Below are 24,458 nucleotides of genomic sequence, written 5' to 3' on the forward strand. Positions count from 1 at the left end.
GCACCTCCCACGCAACTGCACCAGCAACACCCCTGTTGACAGGACTTCTGAAAGCGTCATTTCTAACAACGGTTTGTCCCTCAGATTATTTAGTTTTTCTCAAAGCACCAGTGTATTTGGAATTGAGCTTTGTCAACCTGTTAATGTTACATCACCTAGATTTATTGCCAGTGACTCGGCTCATTTCAGAAAGCGTTTACGATAACTCTCTTGTGGAAGAGCATTGCCTTAAGTGGGCTGCAAGGAGTACAGCCTGTCACTTTAATTAGAGAAAGGGGAATTTATACATGCATGAGACAGGTAAAATAGGCCCAGCTGGGGTAGGCTTGCTGCTGTAATTTGGTTTTCAATGCACTCGCACGCTCCAAGTGAAACTAGTTTGTAGCATACCCAGACTATATGGTACATTGAACTTCTCAGCGTCTCACTTCTAACCGTGCTGCGCTTGTTTTGTTCTCACTGAAGAGACTTCTGCTCCCCAGAGGAGATCTGGAAGCACGAGCTTGAGAGGCTGCTGTCTGCGGGGACAGATGGGGCCAATGGGACCTGGACCACAGATCAAACTAGTGCAAAACCCACTTCTGGTCTCAGCTCCAGGATAAGCTATGTAATAGTAACAGGTAAGCAGCAAAGGGTAATTTTGGTGAACAGAAGCCTTAGCATAACTTGTCTTTTTGCCTCTAGGTTCTTGCTTTTCTTGTTCGGTCTAAACCATGTGTGGTCCTGCCTGTCTCTTGTCCTTTGGGCCAAGGGCTTTTCAGGACAAGGCAGCCAGCCCCTACCGCCTCTTGGGGCTGGGTTCATTAAACCTCAGGGGGAAAGGTAGGCACTTTTCTCCTAGGCAGAAAAGAGCTTACAAGTTTTAGCTGCCCACATCCAACCCGTTCTCCTACCCTTTCAAAAATCCAACGCAACGATGCTGTTCAAGCTGGGCTCTTCTAATATTGACAGATGGTCTCATCCAGTGAGCTTGTGACATTTCTCATGCAGAGCCTCTGGCCCAAGTGATTTGGCTGCTAAGACCACAGAGTGTTAGCATGGTATTGAATTTTCAAAAATGAAAGGGAAGATGACAAGCTTATCTTAGCTGAATAGCCATACACAGCAATGCCAAGGTTTCCAAATTAATAAAAAGCCAACAGCATTACAGATAAATGTATTTTAATTAGGATTAAATACTATCTCAAGGTATCTTGAAATCGCACTTGTACTGTACTAATCAACAGCCAGAGGCAATAAAAAAAGTCTGAAAACGTAAAAGTTCTAACATCCAACACATGACAGTAAGTGCTGCCATTTAAAGCGACAAACACTGCTCCCAAGAACAGATATTCTTAGAGGAAAAAGTCGTAACATTTTTGTATGGACAAAAAAAAATTTAAATTGAAGACTGGAAGAAATATATTAGTGCCTGCCTTTTTAAAAGTTTTTTTTTTTTTACATTAAATACAGTTTTCTTTAAAAGCAAGGTACTTTCTAAATTCATGGTTTATATACTGTATGTACACAAGAGCAGAACATTTTACAGTTTTTGGATAAAGCAGCACTAACTAGCTATAAGCTGGTATGGTGTTGCTGAACCAAACGCAAGATGACAAGTTAAGCACTCTAGGAGAAGTATCTCCATGGTTGGTATGAGAAAAGTAAAGTATCATGTATGTACAAACTGATTATTCAAACAAACCCCACAAACTCAACATCATTTGCCATGGAACTGTACATGCTGCAGCTAATCAATGGAAGTCTTACTGCAAGAACTGATCTGACGGACTCAAAGTAACCATTTTTCTTTCAGTAACAAAGTGCAATACCCATGCAGAGAGCACTTACGCAAGTCGTCATTGCAACACATCACCCCTGGGGTGCAGGGCTCCAAGGAGAGCAGATTCTTACTGCAGCCTCAAGTCACTTTTCCACTATACAAAATATGAAATGCCCCAACCAAACCATATGAAACAGAGATTAAAGCTACATTATTAAGTATCTGTATGTGCACTCTGGCTTTCTGCAGACAGTTACAGATTAAAGCAGAAAGTTTGCACCCAAGTATCACCAGTTCAGACTAAAATGGACTGGCGGTGATTTCTATAATTAGTGCAACATTAACTCGTATACTTTATCAAAGTGATTTCCTGTTCTTCAGATGCACAATGTGCTTATTCAGGTTTTACAAAAACAGACAAACCAGAACATTGTGCAGAAAACTGGTTTCAGGTTTGTAGATATATATATATGTTTTTTTAAAGTCTACCCCATTAAAAACCCATCAAACTTAGAAATAGTTTGTGCCCTGGTTCAAAGTCAATTGCCCCCCAAAATGACTTCTTTTATTCTAGGGTTAGCAGCAGGGCAGAGAGATTAAGGTGGTTCTTGTTACATATACTTTTAATTATCATTCAGTTTACATCTTCAGAAGAGGTTATTTGCTGTACTTCCAGGATGCTGTTCATCCTTGTCTTAGTCACTACACTGGTTTAAGGAACTGAATGTTTCTTCTTTGAAGAGGACAGAAGCGAGACAACTTGTATCTAAACTGCATCAACGTAAAGTTTCAAGTTTTAATGGTGTAAAAATCTGACATTCAATTACAGTTAAGAGAAACTTGCTACACAGCAAACTGCATCCAAATCTACCAGTTATTGATGGGACCTTTAAATTAACCATTAACAAGTTATTCAAAGCATCCAGACCTGGAAACATCAGATCACCCAGTCAGTGAGCCAGCAACTCCCTCCCCCTTTTTCATGAGGCTTTACAAATGCAACTGATGTGACCTTAGCACTGGAGCCAATGACTTCCATTGGTTAACTCCAATACCCAAACGGGCTAGGGAGATCCTCTGTTAAGCCCAATGCAATATGCATTAGTGTCATGGAGCAGGAAGATCCCAGGGTCTACTTGTTAGAGTTCACACAAACCATACAGATACAGACAGGATAAAACACAGACTCAAAAGGATCCATTATGCTTGAAGAAAATTCCAAATAAAATGACATCTTCTGCACAGCCCAGCCTCAGACACAGCCACACCTTTATCTAGTATAATAAACTCTGTAGTAAACTGTTTTTGACCTCCATAGAGAGTAGGAGTTGTCAAATTTAAGAAGATAAACTCCTCTCCCTGGGTACTGGTGGCTGCCAGCATACACTTCTTCATGACAGTCTCGTCTGTACACAGGCACTATTTCATCTAGCTGAGGCTTGTTGGCATTCTTTTTGGCTTTTTCTTCACTGCTAGTATTTTCTGCAAGGAAAAAAAAAAAAAGGTGTCAGTTAACGAGAAAGTCAGACTGATCTGGAGTGGACAAGGCATTCTTTGTTAGTTTAGAAATCAGATGGGTCGAAGGGGTTCACACCAAGGCTGTGGCTAAAGCATTCAAAAGCAGGAGGAACAGTAAGCATGCTCATTTTATCATGGATTTTACAGTTTGATGTTAAAACTCACCACACCCATCTCCCCAGCACAGCTGGGTTAGTTTGTAGAGATGCCAAGCTCTAATTTTCATTAAGACATTACCCCACATTGACTGCTACTGATCTGACATCCTTACTACTACTGATCACTTAGTAGTAATATCCAGAAGGCTACTGCTTCCTATGTCAGAGCAGTTCCTTCTAAGCAAACCACATTCCAAACCAGTTTTTTCTGATAGTACACTAGACTCCCCTGTAGGTAAAGGCTGTGGCCCATGTCCTAGCCACTATCAGGAATTGCTCTTTTAAGCTGTTTTGCTGAAGACTCAAAGAATCTTCCTCCTTAGAAAAAGTTCATGAACAGCAGGGCAAGAGTTTTCTTAAGGTTTTCAGTGTGCAGATCCACTATGCCCTATTATGGCACAGCTTTCAATCTAGCTTACTGAAGAGCTGAACTGGACAAGAGGGCACACTAAGGAGTAAGTAAAACTTAGGAAAAGGATTTCTCCACTCTCAACTGCTTTAACCTGTGACCAAATGAGGTGACTGAAGTTACTTTCAGAATTACACTTCCTATTCAAAACTGAAGACAAGATTCCAGCTAGATGAAAGTTTGGAGAACTAGGAGTTTACAAAAAACAATCAGTTGGGTCTTCCCCCACGGCAAGCTCTGCAGGACTGGCAGTTTTACATAAATAAGCATGCTTACCTTCTTCTTCATCCTCATCATCACTGGATTCGCTGACATGCACACTGACTGCAGTATTAGGGGAGTCTGTCCATTCAAAATACACCCCAAAACCAATGTCATAATTGTCTGTAGCAAACTCCCAAAAGAGGTAAGACCCCTCTTCATGAGTTGGTACTCTAACTGTAACCACTTCTCCTCGGCCCACTGTGATCACAGAGTCTGCATCCTGCCGGATTTTTTCCTTGAAGTCTTTTATTTGGGGTCGTGTCCACATCGATGGGGCAGCTATCACTGGAACAGAATCTGGAGACAGGGGAGGAAATACTCCAGTTAAGCTTTGTTTCAGTTATTTATGCTGCATATCTAAGTGTGCCTTAGGGGCACTTGAGGACCACAAGCAGAGTTCCTTCCAAGTAGTTTATTTTATTTTTTAACTGAAGAAACATCTTTCACAGCTGAAACTTGCATGAAATGCGGTGCAAATTTAGATAAATCGCTGCACGCTTAAATCCTACCAGTTCACCCATCCACCACATTTAAACCAACAGTGCTTCTGCAGAAAAGACTCAGAAGACAGATGTACTGCTACAGGTGACAGGGTTACACTGGACAGAACTCTTCACTGAAAGGATCTTTAATGGGACAGAACCAGAGCTTGTGGATTTGTCTAGAAATTGTCAAGTATTGACTAAAATAACTGAACATCTCATTATGCAGACAGGGACTGTGCTAGTGGCAGTTCTATACTGGGATCCAAGCAAGTCTTTTGAGGACTACTGATTGCATACTGATGACTACTGAAAGCACAGAGGTAATACCCAGAAATACCAGGGATGAAAGAGCTGCTGGGAGGCTACGTTTCCTGCTCCACTACCACAGCTTCCCAGAAGCTGTCTGAGAAAGGTGGGAAATATAAGCAGACAGCAGTCCGGACTGCACATAGGACAGGGTTAAGCCACAGGTAGGACAGCAGAGTAAGAAGGATTTGGCTTTATTTTAATCTGCAAGGCTAAATCATTCAGTTTTGACCTGAGTTCAAATAAGATTGAACATACTTCTGCACAGAACAGCTTTCTGATAGAACTTTTATGCTCCTTTCCTTCAAGTCACGATTGAAAGGAGGTTCTGGATCCCAATCAATTTGCCTGAAATGCTTTTGCTGTTTCCTCTTTCCCTTCCCCCAAAGCTGGGTTTTGCCTGCACAATATTGTTCTCCGTTGAGAGAAACTGGGCCCAGGAATCAAACCTAGCTCTAGCATAGCCCAATGAAGCCAAACAAAGAGCCGCAGTAGCCATACTTAAGACATCTGACTCCTAAGAAAGGCTTTTGCTATTTATTTTTAATTAAGGCATCTAGCTAGTCCTACCTTTTGGTCCATTCTCCAGTGCTTCTTCCAAAGCCTCTGGATCCAGCTCTTTTTCAGGGCTGTCTGCATGTGCACTGGCCTGCCCATTAATAGATGGGGTGTCCCCTGGGGCAGGTGCATTCACCTTCGATGCAGTAGTCAGAGGTGTCCCTGTTGCTGCCACAACCGCCTCCTGCTGTTTTTGTAAGGCTGCCTAAAATGACAGAAATTAAGTCAAGTAAAACCAAAACCTCCCAAGATGTCTCCCTCTTCCAGCAGAAGGTACAAAGACACTTTAAAGAAAAAAATCTCTCCCTGCACTCCACAAAGAGGCTCGACACAAAAGGCCAGAAGCAGCACACATTAACCAGTGAGAATTACATGTACTTAGCAACAGGGGAAATGAAGTCACTTTGTTCTAGGCTGGTGGATACAACCAGAACAAAAGGATTCAACTTTCAAGTTAATCAGGGCACACACAAAATCTTGCACTTAACTGCAGAAATTCTGCATTTCAGTAATTCATATAATGTTTCTTTCAAAATTGAAAGTGACGACTTGTTTGCTGGTTTTTACCAGTGGGCTGAAAGGGTTCTAGCTCTAAAGAGAGCTGGAAGTATTTAAGGTCTATTAAGTACTTGCCAATTTGCGACTTATCTTGCTCAACAGGGTTCTCTATCAAATCCATGACGCCTGACAAAGGCAGTTATTTAATATGAAAGCAGGAAGTGTAAGAGCCACAAGGACTGCAAGTGGTCTGGGAGAAGAGTTATTAAAGCTCAGAGGTGCTGCTTTTAGAACATGACTTACGTACACTGAAACTCTTTAGATAGAATTTATCACTCTGTCCCTCTGCAAAGGATTAAATACACCTAAAAAGAGATTATACAAGGTAACAACCACCCTTTTGGATTTAAGCAGGATGCATTACCTGCTGAAGCCCCTTTAGCTTCAAGGCTTATTCCCCTGCCCCTAGTTATCAGTACAGAGATTACATAGGCTTTTTTGTTGGGACAGGAAAAAGGTATAATTGACAGAACCACTCTTTAAAGAATAACCGAATAAGCACATGATTTTGATGAATGAATGGGATATAGGTATCCTGAAGGAGTATGAAGACAATGTAGTCAAACGTTACTTAGATTTCAAATCTGAGCAATTGTACAGATGGTGCCCAGATCCACTTTGTACTACAGCAGTTCTATGCACTGAGACAACATAAAGTGGGAAGAACTTTCCTGGAAAACTATTGCATACATCCTTCTCAAAATTAATTGTATCACAAGCTGATCTGTAAGCAACCATGACAGAACAGCATTTTTTAACTACACTAATAGATCCCAAAGTGCCTGAGTTACAGGCATCTGAAAGGAAAGTATTCCTCAGAAGTTTTACAGAGGCTTCCTGAATGTTCAGGGAAGTCTGAAATAGGATTAGACAATTTTAGCTGTTACATGTTTCTTTTTCATCCTTTCCTCTACAAAAGTTGTCCAAACAGAGATTTGAAAGATAAGCTTCACTGTCTGGCAGACTTACTATTTTGTAAGCCACTATAAAGGAAAGGCTGTTTTGCCCAGATCTTGGAGGGCATTAGTCTTCTGTACGTAGAAAGCAGTCAGCCATGATTGAAAGGAGCAGTGCTGACAGCACTGAAGAAAACTGGCAGCAGCGTCTCTGACACCTGTCTCAAGGGAGTAGTATCAATTACAGAAGGCATCAAGGACAAGACTGATGAGGCTATAGCTTTTGCTTACCACTACGACACCAAAGCATTGGTACCAAGGTGGCACTAAGCTTCAAGAGTAACTATAACAGGGTAGGAAGCCTCTGACTTTCCTATAGCACTGCAACTCCATCCAATTGTGGTTTGGCTTGGATGGGACCTTTAAAGATCATCTAGTCCAACCCGCTTGCTGTGGGCAGGGACATTTTTCACCCGATCAGGCCACTCAAAGCTCCATCCAACCTGACCTTGAACACTTCCAATGATGGGGCATCCACAACTTCTCTAGGCAATGTGATCCAGTGTCTGACCATCCTCATTGCAAAACCATTTCTTCCTTATGTTCAATCTAAACCTACGCTCTCTCAGATTAAAACCATTGCTCTTCATCCTGTCACTATAGGCCCAGGTAAAAAGGTCTTTCGCTGTTTTTCTTATAAGCCCCCTTTAAGTACTGAAAGGCTGCAATAAGGTCTCCCTGGAGCCTTCTCTCCTCTGGGCTGAACAACCCCAACCTGCTCAACCTTTCCTCAGAGGAAAGGTGTTCCAGCCCTCTGACCATTTTTGTGGCCTCCACTGGACCTGCTCTAACAGGTCCATGTCTGTCTTGTACTGGGGACCCCAGAGCTGGATACAGGACTCCAGGTGGGGTCTCATGAGAGGGGAGTAGAGGGGGAGAATCACCTCCCTTCCTCAACCACGTGGCCACACTTTTTATGCAGCCCAGGATACAACTGGCTTTCTGGGCTGCAAGAGCCCACTGCCAGCTCATATCCAGTTTTTCATCCACCAGTATCCCCAAATCCATCTCCACAGAGGTGCTCCCAATCCATTCATCCCCCAGTCTGTACTGATATTGGGGACTGCCCCAACCCATGTGCAGGACCTTGCACTTGGCCTTGCTGAACTTCATGAGGCTCACATGGGTTCACATGGCTTCCTCCTTCCTTGGACAGTTCTTTGCTGAGGGCATCAGCCTCATCAAAATACAGATGATTTAACAGGAAATTGGTTACTGAATTTTAAATCTTTAGCTCAAGAACAACAGAACTCAAGCTGGGAGTTATAGGCCATTTAAGATTCAGGTCCTGCCCAGATAGGTCAGACGTACTAGAGTCTGAAGTCTGGCTTACATCTGTTTGAGACAGTTACAGATAGACATCCTTGAACTTTAAGATAGCTTGAGATGGGAATACAGCACATCTGTCAGAGATGCAAGACTCCCCTAAACTGACAAGTAGCCTTTCAAGCCCGAGCACAAAACCCTTGCAGAGGAGTAATGTACTACTGCCACCCATTGCTACCAGAAATATGAAAGTCTGTCCTCCCACCCAAATCACGAGCAGTCTATTGCAGGCAAGTAACTTAATTAGATACTGATGTCAGACAACAGATGCAAAAGGAGAAAAGTCAGTAGTCATCAGGTTGACTGGGAGGAGCAATCTCAAACCCAGTAGTGATGTGAGAGTGCTGCATGCGTGTTCAGCTGGAAATGCATGGCTGACCAAAGCCTGCTGCTCTGCACAGATCTTCAGGTGCCAGACCTACACGGAGAGTCGCTTGCATAGCTTGGTTTGTGCTCAGATGGACTGGTAGGTACTCCCATTAAATTACACATACAATAGATGCTGCAGCAGAGCGCTCCATATTTGGTCTCTCAAGAATAATATCAAACCAAGTAATTAGTAGAGGCTGCTTAGAATTTTCTTAGCTAAGAACTGCTTCAAGAAACTACTCAAAAAGATTAAATAAAGGGACTTTGGTGTTCGAATCTGAAGCCACATTAGTCACTAGGACACTATCCTTATAGCAATTATCTTTTCAAGGAGATAACAGCAGACAAGTTAACATCTCTCAGACAGCCTGGGACACAAAATCTAAGCTTCTCAGCTGGTCGGCCATACCTGTTGCTGTGCAAGCTGGACTTGATACAACTGCTGCATGTATTGTTGATAATGTTGTTCCTGGAGCTGCCGAATTAGGATCTGCTGCTGTTCATAGTTGCCCGGATACTGCTGGGCTGCATACTGCTGGAACTGAATGGCAGTCTGGGAGTTCAGCGCTGCCATTATCTGTTGCCTAGATTGGTGGGAGGAGAGTATGAAGATTACAAGCAGCTGAGGGTATTGGGGAAATCCCTGTACTTAAGTGATTTAAGTGGCCTCAAAGACAGTTAATTCAATTCCTGCAAAAACCAATTAAAACCAATCTACATAATAGAGCAGAACCCAGAGGTAATGCAAATGTGAATTTTGCCTAAAAAAATATGCTGAGAATATGAAGAAGGGAGCAACAATTTCTACCCAATGTTTGAAAACATCATATGGTAAAAAACCAAGAGCTCTTACATAATTCCCAATCTGTAGTCTGGTAAAGAGGTAGTGCTAGAAAAATGCATGACTAAATTTCTCAAACAACCAAGGGGAAAAAAAACCACATTTGGTTCCTCCGGAAAACATGCAGAGAGCACCCTTCTAGCAACCGTTCTACAAATATTGATAAGAACAAACCCTCTGTGGTACAGCACGCCAATGCTCTTTGGTAAATCTAAGAACAACACACCACATTACTATCTTAATTTCCCAGGACAGTATGCAAACTAATATGAAAATCCTGACTGACTGTGGCCTAATTCAGGAACGAAAAACAATGCTGCCAAATAGGGCATCTGTGCCTCCAATAAACACAACTGCTGAAACTTCAGGAGGAACACATGGGTTACTTACGCACAGACTCAGTTTTTCTCCTCTCTCCAAAGGACTAACAGAAGCTGTACAGTAAAATTACTAGCTAGATCCAGGGTTTGTCTCACATGTTATGTCCATCAGTGACCAGCTATTGATGCTTCAGAGGAAGAAAGAAGTATCACACATATGCAGGAGCAATTCTTTCCTTCCCACTCTTCCTTACCCAAAAATCATCCTCTAAAAGCTCCAGTATTAGACTGGTTTAGTATCCTAAAGGGCAGGACTTACTACTCTTCAGCAAACTATGACCAGTTTAGATGCACTTGGCCTGTATATACGTATTCACATTCCTTTTCTGACTAAACTCCTTATCTCTGTAACCTGCTACAAACACTCAGTACACAGCTGCTATTCATGTAAAAAATAATCTCTTAACTCCAAGGCATACCACGCTTCTTGTTACTTAGCACTGTGCAACGTTTTTTATTGTATTCTCTATATTTTACACTCCTCTGGCTCTCGTCATGTTAAACAGTAAAACTTGTGGATTAATTATTTTCTCCCTTCTCAAAACCACTACATAGCAAGCGCAGGATCTACTTCAGAGACATCCCCTGTGAAGACATTTTTATTATGGAAAATGGTTGCTGACTGATGTGGAACAACTCTGATGATTTACTATTCTCTTAAATATTATGTGTGCAAAGCTAGATCCATGTTTTCAGCACCTAGATGCTATGGGAACAATGAAATATAACTAGAGCTGTATATTCTAAGTAAACAATTTAATTCAGGCTACAAACAGAGGTTAAGTGCATTTGAACGTGAGTTTTAGAAATGTGGTAAGATCCAGTGATTGCCAGCATACAAATGAGATCTGCAGACACTTCACACTTCCTAGAAAGGGAGCACCGTCAAGGAGGTAGGGTTAGACTACCAAGTTAGGAAATTTCAGCCAAGCATTCAAAACACCCCACTGAACTGCAGTTATCCTTTTTTCAAGGCTCCATCTTCTGTGAAAGGATAGAAACGTTCAAGTCACAGTTCAAACAACACTTCCAGCTGGACACTTAGCTCTGCTCAGTTGAGTGCGGCATTAATCATTTAAGAAGCAGAGACACAAGTTTTTATGAGGTGCAGCCCTTGAACCCAACAATCTCCAGAGCTTCTCTTTAAAGAAAGCTTCTCTGGCACTTTCATTTGAGAAGGCCACATACAACAACACATTAGAATAATTACTCTCTGCAAACTGTGTCCATCTTAACTAAGGATGCATACATCATTGCCAGGCTCGAGTGCTCTGAACTTCAGGTATTCAATTTTAGCCTAACTTTTTAAACAGTTAGATACAATTGTCTCAAGTGCAAGTAATTTTCTTTGAAGTGTTGTTTCTGTTACTTACTTCTGTTGTTCCATCCGAAGTCGTTCCTCCTCTATTCTCCTCCTCTCTTCTTCTTCCCTTCTCAGTCTTTCCTCTTCTTCTCGCCTACGTTTTTCTTCTTCTTTTTGTAAACGCTCACGCTCCTCCTCTTCACGCCGCCTTCGTTCTTCCTCTTCTCTTCTGCAACATCCACTCAATAAGCTATTTCAGCATTCCTACAATCCTAGGACGAGTTATTTTCAACATGCTGTAACCTGACTTTTGCCTGCCCAATAAGGCTTTTTGTTTGGTATCATCTCCTCCCACTTAAATTGGCCTGGAGAAGTGTCTTATTGGACACAAGAAGAAAACATATTACTGTTTACTTTTACTGTACTCTGCAGTATGACAAGTGTAAACTCTGTATTATAATTTGATAATCATTCTAACCTGTTACTATACTATCTGTAGCAGAGAGCAGTAGAAAAAACTGCCTGGAAACCTTAAACACCTCTTTCAAGCTTCAACATATGTGCAATAATTACATGGATACTATAGTTTAATAATCACATGATATCATGCTATGTAAATGATAGTAGAAGACTGTCAAGTTGCTAACCGATACTAGAAGAGGAGTTTAAAGCACCTGACAGTTTCATGTTCTGCACACGTTTAGTCCACAGACATATTGGGGCAGACATTTTGTGAAGCATGTATTTCTTAAACATCTTAAGATGACAGCATTAGCAAAATTTAAAAAACTCCTTACATTCTAGGTGTCTTCACCTCAGAAACAATCATTCATTACTGGCAAAGTAAAAAGGCTTAGAGAGATCAAATGGTACCACAGCCTCCTAAACTTCAAGCACTTCTCTTCCCAAGACAACTTCAACCCAAGTTAGCTGTGACAAGAGTTATACTCTCAATATACTCCAACACCAAAGGACTCAAACATTACCTTTTCTTTTCTTGTTCTTCTTTCTCTATCTTGTGGGAAGTCACATACGTTGAAAACAAGTGGCAGCACCTATTCAGGAGCTTAACAAATTCTGTCATAGCTTTTTGTTTTGACATGTTTCCAAGGGCAGCCCATTCCTTCCTGAGAGAGAGAAATCAGCTGAAATAACAGAAGACTCAACTCTTTTCAAGTCAGTAGTGAACTCTGAGAACCCAGCAAAGAAAAAAAAGTTGGGACAGCAGGGATGAAACTTCATCATATGCAGTTTCAGAGAACCAACAACTTTTTCCCAAACAGTACAGTGCTCTCTTCTGCCTGCACCAGAACAACTCTTTCAGACATAACTGAGTGCTTCTATGAAATCTCATACATACCATCGACACTACTCAGAATTCTGAACTACGTCCAAAAATTTCCCAGCTACAAATGAACCTGAAATATTTTTTACCCTTCTTCCACTCTAGTTTGTGTAAAAAAAATGGATTCATTTTCCTGGATGAACAATCATGGTAACAACCATCGATTACAATGCTTCAGTTAGTTGAATGCAACAGCCTGGTTCTTCCTAAAGGAAAGCTATGTCCAGCTGGGCAAAAGCAGTGCACTGGGTCCAGCTCTGAGAAGCCAGTGCGGTGTTGCACATCGCCTTCAAACTAGAAATAGCAACAATGAACATCAGAAGTGCAGCCTGAACTACAAGGAATGCATGAGACATGCCAGAGACCGCTCAGATCTCATAAAAATTTACTCAGTTTGAATGCATCAAGTATCTGATTTCAGAAGTTATCTCTGGTATTAGCAAAAGCTACGGTGAATGCTGCTACCAATGGTAAAAGGCTTGGCCTGCTGTAACCCTGGTGTGGAGTTAGGATGAAACACAGGCCTGCCCATTAAGGCACAGCCAACCAAGTCTTAAACTGCTATGAGAAATTGGACTGTTGGCACAGCAGCTTTTCCTAATGTTGTTGAAAAAAACCAATAATCTTGTGTTAGCTCCTTTACTGAACCGTGACTCAGATTTCTAAGATGTATTTGAAGAGACCACTCTCACTTTCCAATACCATACACACATATTGAGGCAACCCACATATTTGTCGTCTTATTGCAGAAATTGGATGATGTTATCTTCAACAGGAAAAGCAGAGTTAAGACCAAGAAGAGCACCAGCCCTTTTACCTTCTATCATTCCCCAGCACATCAAAGAATCCAACTTCAGGGCAAGTGTCAGGGTTGTAAGGTCCTAGCAGAACCTGCTTATGCAGTGCCACAAGTTTGAGCTTTTCTTCATATGTTGGATGAAAGGCTTTGCCATCTTTTTCTGCAGAAAAAAAGAAAATTTCAATGTTGTGATTGAATGATTAAGCACAAGACAGCAAAGAGCATTTTGTATAACCACTACCATGATTTCCCCTGTAAAAAAGGAATAAGAAAGAGAAGTCACAACAGGTTACACAAATTAAGTCATTTCTGTTCAAATAGAAAATAGATCTGTCCAGAAGAAACACATCTACTTCAGCTGCTGAAATTTAATTGTGAAGTGTTTTCCATCATACCATCTAGAGTCATTCATTTATGTGATAACTTACTTAGCTAGTGAGTTATCACATAAATATTTATGTTAATTAGTTGAACATCATACCATATGGATCTATATCTCTGAAATATTTAAAAACCTTAACTTGAATTCAAATGTATCTGCCAAGTCTATTGTAGCGTGGATAGGAAGGATTTTCCACAAAGAAAGATGTGATGTTAACTTTATAAATTGCTCTCCTTTCACGCTCTTCACATTGATGAAAGCAGAAGAAACGTTTAAGGCAAGGAAAACTGCAGAGAGGAAAAATTAGAATTAAGGGAGAGTCTTCCTCGAGGGAATTCGATTGCTGCACTTTGCCAATGCAGCTGGAATAACGCCTCACAATGAAAGGTCTTAGAGGTGACTCCACCAGCACCAGCACGTACAAGAGCTCGGGACATAAGACGCAGGCAACATAAGCCTGAACATAATCAGAATTCCAATGGCTCCACACCAACACCTTCTGAAGTGGTCTCGGTTAGATCCTGCCACACATTTACTGGCAAGAAGAGACTTGCGTTGATTTAAAATTATATATGAATTAGTCAGCTAGGACTTACCTCAGCACATTTAAACTGTCAAAACAAATCAAAGAAACAGGCACTGCTATAAGTAATTACACTACTCATTAAGAAAAGACCTTTTTCTTGAACAGGAAAACAAATAAATAAGCGTCATCTCCTTTTGGAAGGACTGAAATGAGGAAGTTGTTGCCAGAGGTAAACAGTGATTTGGCATGACTGTACTACTAACTGCTCTCCATTTAGTCAGGAACTGCAGGCAGAGCTGCCACGAGTTTCCAGCTCTGCTTTGGAGCAAGTTGTTTACAGCCCCAATATGTACAGTGCAATTCACACCCAAATCTTAGGGCCGACATTTACATATTGTAAAATTGCTCGGCTGATGCTTGTGAACACAGTTATTAACAGGAAAAGAAGCAAATCTCAGAACAAAATGGGGGGGGAGTAAATACCTCTACTATGGCTTATTGAGAAACTCCAAGCAAAAACTTCGGAAACTTGGAAACAGCCCCAGAGGAAAAGTGTTTGCAGGTCACAGCAAGAAGCTGTATTTTTGACAGAGTAAGTTCGGTACATTACTGGACTTCGTTAAAACATCACAAGGAACCACTACATGCATGCCATTTGTTTTGAAGCCAGAATAAAAGAATTAGGAAGGTAAACATTTAATTACTTATTATCCCTTCCTAGACATCCACTTCACTCTTCCAGAATCTCAAGTATTTGCTCTTCTCCCAGTGTCACACAACCTTACAGCAAATATAGCTTCCAGCTTCAAAAACCAGAACCCTTTCTCCACAAAAATATTTATTTCCAAAAATACCTAGTGGGGTGGAGAAGGTGGGGGAATGTAAAGACTGAAGCAGAGTCTACTCAGTGGTATCCAGTGAAAGGACAAGAGGCAACAGACACAAATTGAAATACAGGAAATTCCACTCAAGCATAACAGGTGTCTTTTTTTTTTTTTAACCATGAGAGTGATCAAGCACTGGAACAGGTTGCCCAGAGAGATTCTGACGTCTCCATCCTTAGAGATATTCAAAACCCAAATGGACACAGTCCCAAGAAGCCTGCTGTGAACAGAAAGGCTAAACTTGACAATCCCCAGAGGTCCCTTCCCACCCCAACACGTCTGTGACCCTTAAAAGATGCAAACCACCATGTCCTGGTAAGGTCTCTCCCTGGGTCTCGGGTCTCTGCTCTCAGGCCACCCAAAGAGCCCTTTGGCTTTTCCTCAATTCTTCATACTTCACATTTAACTCAGAATTTGCTTATTTGGCAGCAAGCACTTTCATTAGCCTCAATAAACAGCATGCACTTTGAAATCATACTTAATATCCTGGGGCAGCATGCTTAAAAGCAAATCAATTGATAAGGGTACTACACTGAAATTCTGCCAGGCTTTTAAGTGAAGTACACTTCTCAAGGGGGTCCCTATGGCATAGTTTACCTTGCACAACCTGTATACCTACAGTTGTCTGCCAAAAACCATAACTATTTGCTGTACTAGACTGCAACCTAAGCCAGCTAACATCAACAGTATTTGAACTCATTTCTGAAGAGGGTTAAAGGGGAAAAAACCATCGTTTCCCATGCTATACACAGCACATCTGCATTTTCACAGAACGGAGAATTCAGACCTCAAGCCATAACTGTAGAGAGAAGCCAAAATCTGCATTTATGAAGAACGGTGACCCAAGGGATGAACAACAAACAAGCTAAGTAAGAGAGGAAAACAGACAGATGAGAAAAATATGAGACGGGCATTCAGTGACTTGTAGATAATGCAGATTAGAAGCAAACTCTCAGCAAAATATTTGGAGACAGTCAAGAGTGTGTAGTTGTATACTAGCTATTTTTCAGATGAATTCTTCAGCATGAGCCACACTGTATAATTATCCCAAAGGTTTGGAATTGTTGCCGTTAAACTGAACCAGAGGACCTGAAGCCATCTGCAGAGTCAAATATGCCAAAAAAGAACATTAGTGAGCCCAGACAAGTAGAAGTGCCAAATTTATTCAAGCATCCGTGAACGTACTATTTAAGCAGGTATTACCCACACATCTAATACTGCTGTCAGGAAGCTGAAGAACATCAAAGAGCTCTAGGGAACATATTGAGAAATCCAAAGGACGCACGCAGCAGTAGTACAGCAACTATACAACCCCTCCTATGCCCCTGGTATGCCTGACCCAACAGGGCCACTCAAAGCCTCAGCTTTCTTACAGAAGATTAGGAGGCTTTTTTCCTGACAACACATCAAACCATCGTTCACCCGAAATGGCAATTTCTCAAGTCAACTAAACTCTATGCTTAAGCAGCCACCACTAACAGATCAAAGTCAAGTGGTGATTAAAGGTAAGGTTACATGAACAAAGCAGGCTATGGACCTACGATGCTTTAGGCATTCTGCAGTAAGGGCCCATATATACACACACACATATATACACATGTACTTCACTAATGACATGAAGTAGCTCACCCAGACCACTGAGCAGGACCAGCTCCCACTTACTGCAAGCTCAGGCCTCACTGATGTGTGCCATGAAACCACAACACACCGTCACTGTGTTGTCAACCCTGAAAGGGAAATACCTGCACACCCAGTATCAGCTCTTCGTACTACAGTTCTCCTTGACAGTGGCTACTTTGTTTAGATGCCCACAAAACTGAGATCCACTGAGGGAAACTCAGCTGAATATTCCAGAAAACCAGTACTTAAAACACTAATAACCCTCCTTGCACTACAGGTAATTAACTGTATGCTTGCAGACCACTGTTTGTGTTGGCAGGCAAACACAGTGGGAAGATGAATCTATAACTAGTAATGAAAAGCAGGTAACAGAGGCTTATGTCACTATGTGGCACTGTACCATTGACGTGAATTGGTATAAAACCACAAATTTAGACTCAAGGGAGTTTAAGAAATATGTTCAAGAGACTGTATCATGCAAGATACTGTTAATCCTGTGTAACTTCAGACTTTCTTCCCCTGTAAGAAACATGGCACAATATGCTGCAGCTTCTACTCCAACTTCACCTACTGTGCTCACTCCAAACACTTAATTCCCATGGGATAGCATTCAGCAGTCATCTAGAAAAAGTCAGAAAACAGTTTGCGAAGTGTGATTTGTCACCTCATAGCTTTTAAAAGCAGAAGTCACATATGTTAATGCTATTCATTTGCAAAGTTTTAATGAGCGAGACCAAAACTGAGAAGTGCGAGAACTGAATCAGTGCCTGCAGATCCCAGTACACACTCTTAGACTCCTAATCCTTCTCTCCTGAAGATGTTCTGCATCAACAGACTTACCAACCAGCCCTTCCAATTAAACATGATCAAAGCTCAACTTCACATCAAACATAAGATATGTTATGGGGGTTTTCATATTCTTGAAAACAAGAACCTACTCAACTCGTGAATTACAATCATGCCATCAAATTAGCCCTCAAAAAAAAAAAAAAGATGAGGTTGAACAATTAATTTAGAATGATGTATTACTGAGGTTGAGGACACATTCTTGTTAGGATAAGAGGAAATAACTTCTGAGCAGTCAAACAAAATTAGAGTACTTAACATACCAGGAGAGCTTTTAGATACCAAAATTATATGGTTTGTATACGGTCTACTCAGATGCGCTACACTGCAAATCACTTTAGACCGTGAATGAACACTTCAGGGATGTCATATATTGAAGGCTGGGTGCAATGGTATTTCAATGACAGGATGTGGAAAACTGTAAAGCCAGGTTGATGCTGGAATAGAAATGCTGGCAGGGCTATGCAAGCCACCCCCTCCTCCTGCAGGACACTGCTTACACCTGAAACAAGTTACCTTCACTGGCATAGCTTGTGCCAGGCCAACAAGCAGAATAAGTCATCAGACACACTTCTATTCTACCAGCTGCCCCAGGGCACACAATTACAGATAGTCCAAGAGACAAAGAAACGCACCCATTTCAGTAACGTGACTGTTCCCCACTGTACACTGGATCCAGCACAGCAGAGCAGCTTCTTAATGGCAACCAAAATTCTGGTTGACCTGAGCTAGGCTCGACAGAGCAGTAAGGGAGGCTCTTGTTTCTCACAGAAAAATGGACTGGAACACTGTTAACTATCTGTTTTCTATGCCCCGTTATTCTGAAAAGCTCTCTTCACAAGCCATTATGGATGCTAAAAAAAGCTAGCGCACATCTCCTGCACAGCCCAAGGCCTGACAGTTGAAGTGACCCAGGGTCAAGCATTTTAGATCTGTTTCTGTCTTTATCAGAGACAGAATAAAGTAGCTTTTGAGTCTCTTTAATATCCTAGCCTAGTTTCAGTTGTGTTTTTTCACATTGTTTATACGCACTCCCACCCTGTCTTGTCTTTGAGCAATTCTGTTACATGCAATATGCCACCGCAGACAAGTGTTAGCAGTCACTGTAATAAGCAAATCTGAAGTATTTTGATCAGATTCGACTTTTCTAGGAATAAAGTACATCATGAGTTACAACCAGACAACTCAGTCTGCACACTGAAGCAGAAAGGAAGCTGCTTAACTAGCGACTGCTGCTTGCCCTTCGACCTCTCACACAGGGACTCCTCCAGCATCCCGACCCAAGCTCCTTCCCTCCCAATTGCCACAGTTAATCCCAACACCATCGTCCTCCCAAAAAAGTGCTGCCCTGAGTCACTTGTTTGTTCCACGGTAGCTGTGTGAGTACGTAATATCATACACCGAGGCATGGATATCAACTAGCTTTAAGACAGACAAAGTTTTCCAAAGCCACCCCTCATCTCCGAATCAGCATCGTTTAGAAGAATGATCAGAAACAAGATCTCAGCATTGACCTATTAACATGGATCAACCTTCAGTCCCTCATATATTGCTTCCTGAAGTAAAGGAAGAATCTGTGTTCGTTCCTTGGCATCTCCAAGGCTGCTAAACAAGCATGCCCGCTCCCACAGTTGTTTTGACAGTGGATGCATGAAAATCATTTGGAAACAAGACCAATTATTTTCGGAGCCACACAGATATAGAACAAGCTGACAGAATCAGTAATTCAAGTATTACCAGCTCCTGTAACTCACCATCACATCTATAAATAAAAATCCTCGTGTTATGCCACTTTCAGCAAGAAACTACAGATGAAAATATGGGCAATGCCTTCATGTGACTTATTCCAGCCATAAGGATAGAGGAACGAGGTCTTCATTTGGAAAGTCTGACAACTCCATACAATGCAGAAAATTTTCCTCTTATAAGCAAAACCATGCATTACAAGGAATTGCAGAACATGAAAAAAAGAGCAGCAGTAAGTTGAAACATGTTGAAATCAAGCTTTTAATAAAAGGAAGGCAAGAAAAACCCCACTGTTGAGACAACACAACACAAGGAACTAGAATGTAGACATAAGTAACACTTCCCTGACTTTTCCTCATCCAAGAGCAGATAAAGACAGAACATAAATTACATTAAAATACAAGATATAATAGACATAGCTTAGCAATAACGTAGATAATCTCAATCAGTGTGCAATCTTTACACTGTAAATGCAGGTTCCAGTAGAATATTAAGCCCAAGGCAAAATAAGACCACAGTTGAATGAGACAAGGAATTTGCTACTGAAGAGACATTTCTTTCTGCATCATGTTTTAAGAACAAATGTCATTAAACCAAACCAGAACTCTTTCAAGCAGCTTGTTTTACAGAAAGGAGAAAGAGACAAAAAGTTACAATGCTTCCACAACCTGATATCCAGTTGCAGCAGCTTCTGACACAGAAAAAAAGAAAAGAGAAAATCAAGTCCCTTATGGTTCTTACAGCTTAAAAAAAAAATAACCTCTATATTAACATCCTAACAAAAAAATTGCTTTGTGGAAGGGCATCTGAACAGGGTGAAAGAACGAGGGCTCAAGAAAACTGCTTAGAGCCTTACATGCTCCTAACGACTATTAGGGTGCAAAGCGAAGAAAACGGACAACTTTGTCCTTCCAGCACAGTTTTCATCTGCCAGTACGCTTGCCCTCAGAAGAGACAGCTTTCCTGGGGGGTAACCTAACAACTGACCACCACGAGACTGACCTTTGCCAGTACAGAGTGGTACCCTCCCTAGCGCAGGCACGTCGCCAGACTCCCTGCTCTGTGCCCCGCGTCAGGCAGCAGCCGCCCGAAAGCCAGCAGAGCGACACATCGCTGCGAGGTGCTCAAATGCTGTAGCACAACGTAACGCTACAGTGAACGCAGCTCTTCCTCCAAAACCACACAGTCGATTTCCTCCTCTCGAGGAAAGCAAGCGTGGCAAGGTACCGCCGGCTTCCTGCAGAAGCAAACCTGGCTACGGGGGATCCCAAGACAAACGCCCCAGGTCTGCAGCCTGGGTGTTTCCTGGCTCCCTCACGCAGCCGCCGGCCGGAGTCATGACAGCGCTCGAAGCGGCAAAGCCAGACTCGAAGTTCGCATCCTGTGGAGACGGCAGGACATCTCACACCAGCATCCGGGCTGTCAGCACACTCCACAACGCTCAAGGAGCGCATTCTTCGCCTACGCTTGCAAGGTTTTTCTTCGCGTACCACAAGCAAGAATTATTTTTTCTTTGCTCCGTTTTCAGGGCGGGTGGTGCAAACCCTCGGAAGTGCCTTCCCGGCCCCGCGGAGCGGGCACACGGCGGCCCGGGGCACCCTCCCGGCTCTTCTCCCGGTCCCCCAGCTCGGCTCATCTCTCGCACCGGGAAAAGCGCGTCCCCACAAGCCGCCTCCGACCGCCGTGACACGATGCTCGCCCCAGCTCGCCGCCGCGCCCGGCACACCGACCCCCGGCGGCCGCGGGCGGTGCCGGCGCCGCCCCCCGCGGCTCTCGGGAGATCCGGGGCTCCGCCTGCGCCCCGGAGCCCGGCTCGGCGGGGACGCGGGCGATGCCGGACGTCCAGAGTCTCCCGGGACGCGGCGGCTCTCGCCTCGCCGCCCCGGTCCCGGCGGGGAGGGGTGTGTGGGGGTGTGTGCAGGCCACGTCGCCGGGCGGCCTCACCTTTGAAGAAGCGCAGCGCCAGGCCGTACAGCTCCTCCAGCGCGAAGCCCCAGCGCCGCTCCGGGCTCAGCGCCGCCTCCTCCGCCGCCTCACCGCCGGCCTCCGCCTGGCCCGGGGAACCGGGGCCCGCTCGGCTCCGCCCCGCCGCGGACTCCCCCTGCCCCGGCCGCGCTTCGCAGTGCGGCGCCTCGGCGTTGGGGCTCAGCGTCAGCCCGTCCACCGAGACCTCGAGCCGGTCCGAGCTCAGCACCGCCGCCATCCTCCGCCTCCTGCTCCGCTGCGGCGGCCACGTCCCGACTTCCGCTCCCCTCCGACCCGGAACTTCCGGCCCCGCCCCATGGCCCCGCCCCGCCCCCGCCCGCGGCCGCCCCTCGGCCCCGCCCCCTCGCCCTCCGCCTGACGGCGGCGGCCGCCGGTGCCCTGTGGCCCCTCGGCGCCCCCATTTCCCGCCTCGCGTCCTCCCAGGGCACGGGTCACACCCGCCCGGGCCGGCCTGCCCCAGCCCCTCGCGATGGGGCTGAGGAGCGCCCCGGCCCCTGCCCCGGGCCGGAGGTGGGGCAGCCTCGGCCGGGGGGGAGCCGCCCCCGGGCAGCAGCGCCGCTCTCACCAGAACCGTGTGGGCCGCGTGGCCGGCCCGCGCATCCCAGGGTGCAGGAGGGTACGTCGGTGTTCGGGGGAACTGCCGCTGAGCTCTCCGTATGCGCCTTTTGATTCTCTTAGAGAAGGGAATAATGATTTTTCAACAGCTTTATGTCACAGATTGAAAGCCTTTTGCCCCAGCTGGAAGGTAGTGTGGGGTCTGCCACTGACCCCTGTTCTCTCTCAGGAAACATGCTTCAGGCCTCACGCAGGAAAGGAAAGAAATGAGCCAGAGAGAGAAGAAAGAGTACATTTTACTTCTCCAAGAAGGCAATTACTTCTCCAAGAGCTGTATCTGCAATTAGCTCACTCCCTTGTGACCATGCAACACAGTTCACAATAATACTGTTACCATGTGCTACGCAAGGGGAGAGAGTCGCTCTTGCGCACGGCGCAGGAGGTTTGTTCCCAGCGCAAGCAATCCTTCTCACGGGATTTCGGGAAAGGCTGCATTAGCATGAAATGCTTTTGGTCATGTTTCTCACCCAAACCGACATGCAGACCACACGCCTGGGGAACAGGGTGTCCGTGTCTGGTGGTTCATGAAGCTAATGCAAAAGAAGAGAAGCGCCCAGCTCTGCAAACTCCTGAAACTCAGGGGTGCGTGTGGGAGTCCCCCCTGTCCCCAGTGCTTCGCTCAAACCTGCCGCCCGTTTCTGAGGTTATCTGCAGAAATCGCTCACACCGCCTAGGAGTTTATCTGCTGTCCAAGGGAGTTTTAGATCCCTCTGCTGATCTCTCAGGAATGCTGAAGAGATTTTATTGTCACATTTATAAAGTGATTTGAAGCCTTTGGATGAAAGGGAGAGGAAATGTAAAGCTTAAATTTAAAGTACTTCATTTCCAGTTAGTATTTCTTGAGAGACTGAATGCCACACAGGGTACTGTTTACTACAATTGGGGCAGAATTTGATTCAGATGGTGAGTCATTTAAGCTTCAAAAGAAATTTTACAACCAGTTGGAAATCCTTTGTAGCGTCTTCACTAGTGTTTTTGGTTTTGTTTTTTTTTGATTGAGGATCAAACATAACACCGTATTGTTTACTTTTTCCTGCCAGGGACTGCAGAACAAGGGTGTACTGTCCTCCTGACAGTTGGAGCTCTCCACGGCATGCAGTTCTCCCTGCTGACTCTTTGGTGCTATCTCATGGACCACATTAACAGCAGAACAGATGATTTTATCTCCTCGTACAAGCCTGCACCGTGCTTTACAAGTCTGTCACTTCAGCATGAGATCCAACCTCACTTTATGATTTGTTAGTTCATTTATAAAATCACGTGTATTAAAACGTCTGTTTTCAAAGTTTTGATCTGACACATTTCCCACTTGGCTTGAGGAGTTTGTGCTTCATAAATATTTTCTTATGGCATCAATTCTACAGTTTAATCTATAGTGAGATTAATCTTAAAGTTCCTGTTTTAAGAAACTCTAAATTCTTTATCTTAAAATGCATCCTTAGAGTAAAAGAAACTGAAAGTTCTGACTGATCCCTACTGGATTTGCTGTTTCACCCAAACGGAAGGAAATACTTCATTTTATATACTAGCGAAACAAGAGATGTTTCTGCTTCATGGTAGGAGACTGGCCCGAAACCAGGCAGCCCTTAGTTTGTTTATGTGTTTGCAGGCCAAGCTAAATCTGAGATGCTCCACAAAGCATCTCGCTTGACAAGTTGATTTTGGGAATAATTACAGAAAAGTGGTTTGTCTTCTGACGAGCTCTCTCCCGTATATCATATGTTTGGTCTGTTTAGCAAATGTGAGACTATTCCTCTCTTCTCATGCCAGCTTTGCTTTACCATGCAACAGGCATGTGAGCTGACACCAGCGGGGCAGGTTTCTCCACGAAGTGCAGCATGGTCTCTTGAAGAGGTCCCAGCTGGAGAACCAAAGCAAGATGTCTCTGGTAGTGCTGCGTCTGACCGAGGCATGGCCAAGGCGTAGTGCCGCAGCCCGGTTTGCCTCTGTTTGGGGAGCCACCAGGCAGCTCTGAGCTGCCCTTAGTGGCTCTTCGCCCGCCTTCCCCATAGCACAGCTGTCTGGTGAGCACAGAATGGATGTGTTACATCAACTCTCCGCTGTTTCACGGTGCTTCCGAGTCAGATTTATAAATACAGAAACTTGCCGTTACACTGCGGCGTCAGTAAATGCTGTCATGGGCAACTGGTGGACAAGCTGAGGGCATGATCAGGTATAGGAAGGGGAATAGCTGGGAGATGCTATATTAGAAAAAAAATGGAGGTTCAAATTTCGAAGAGTCAGGAAGTCCTGGTCTGCGATGATGACAAATGACAAAATATTTTTCCAGAAGAGAATTTTGAATTTGCAGAGATGGTTATTTGAGCTACTGTGTAGAATGCTGGCTCACGTGCTACAAAATAAGAGATTCACCCAGAGCTACGTGTCCAGGCAGCCACGGAGCCCTGAGCACATCCTCCCGGCTGCTGGAGGTACAGCTTCTGGGGCTCAGGGCTCGCTCGGGGCCATGGGGAGCACTGCCGGGCAGCGCGGCGGGGAGGCCACCGCTGGCACCA

At 44.0% G+C, this 24,458-nt stretch overlaps 1 protein-coding gene across 2 annotated transcripts; it reads right to left on the minus strand.

Annotated features, from left to right (window-relative positions):
• Positions 1-1,144: 1,144 nt before the first annotated feature.
• On the minus strand, positions 1,145-22,173 carry ACBD3 (acyl-CoA binding domain containing 3). 2 transcript variants are annotated; one of them, XM_074863845.1, is made up of 8 exons: positions 22,061-22,173; positions 13,356-13,497; positions 12,180-12,320; positions 11,264-11,422; positions 9,079-9,253; positions 5,473-5,665; positions 4,124-4,408; positions 1,145-3,244 (listed from the first exon to the last, which is right to left on the minus strand). In XM_074863845.1, exons 1-8 carry the CDS (start codon positions 22,116-22,118, stop codon positions 3,033-3,035), a joined length of 1,365 nt encoding a protein of 454 aa, XP_074719946.1. In that variant the 5' UTR covers positions 22,119-22,173; the 3' UTR covers positions 1,145-3,032. The 2 variants fall into 2 exon arrangements, with proteins under 2 accessions (XP_074719946.1, XP_074719945.1); XM_074863844.1 differs by lacking the exon at positions 22,061-22,173 and adding an exon at positions 21,286-21,567.
• Between the last annotated feature and the right edge of the window lie 2,285 nt (positions 22,174-24,458).

Source organism: Strix uralensis, chromosome 3, assembly GCF_047716275.1.
Source record: "Strix uralensis isolate ZFMK-TIS-50842 chromosome 3, bStrUra1, whole genome shotgun sequence".
Classification (NCBI taxonomy): Eukaryota; Metazoa; Chordata; class Aves; order Strigiformes; family Strigidae; genus Strix; species Strix uralensis.

Bases quoted from the DNA above. Each gene is read 5' to 3' on its own strand.
- ACBD3 (XM_074863844.1), bottom strand. From the start codon at position 21,544: ATGGCGGCGGTGCTGAGCTCGGACCGGCTCGAGGTCTCGGTGGACGGG. The intron at 4,409-5,472 runs GTAGGACTAGCT...CCCTGTCTCCAG, and splicing joins ACTGGAGAATGGACCAAAAG to ATTCTGTTCCAGTGATAGCT. The intron at 3,245-4,123 runs GTAAGCATGCTT...TTTTCCTTGCAG, and splicing joins TGATGAGGATGAAGAAGAAG to AAAATACTAGCAGTGAAGAA.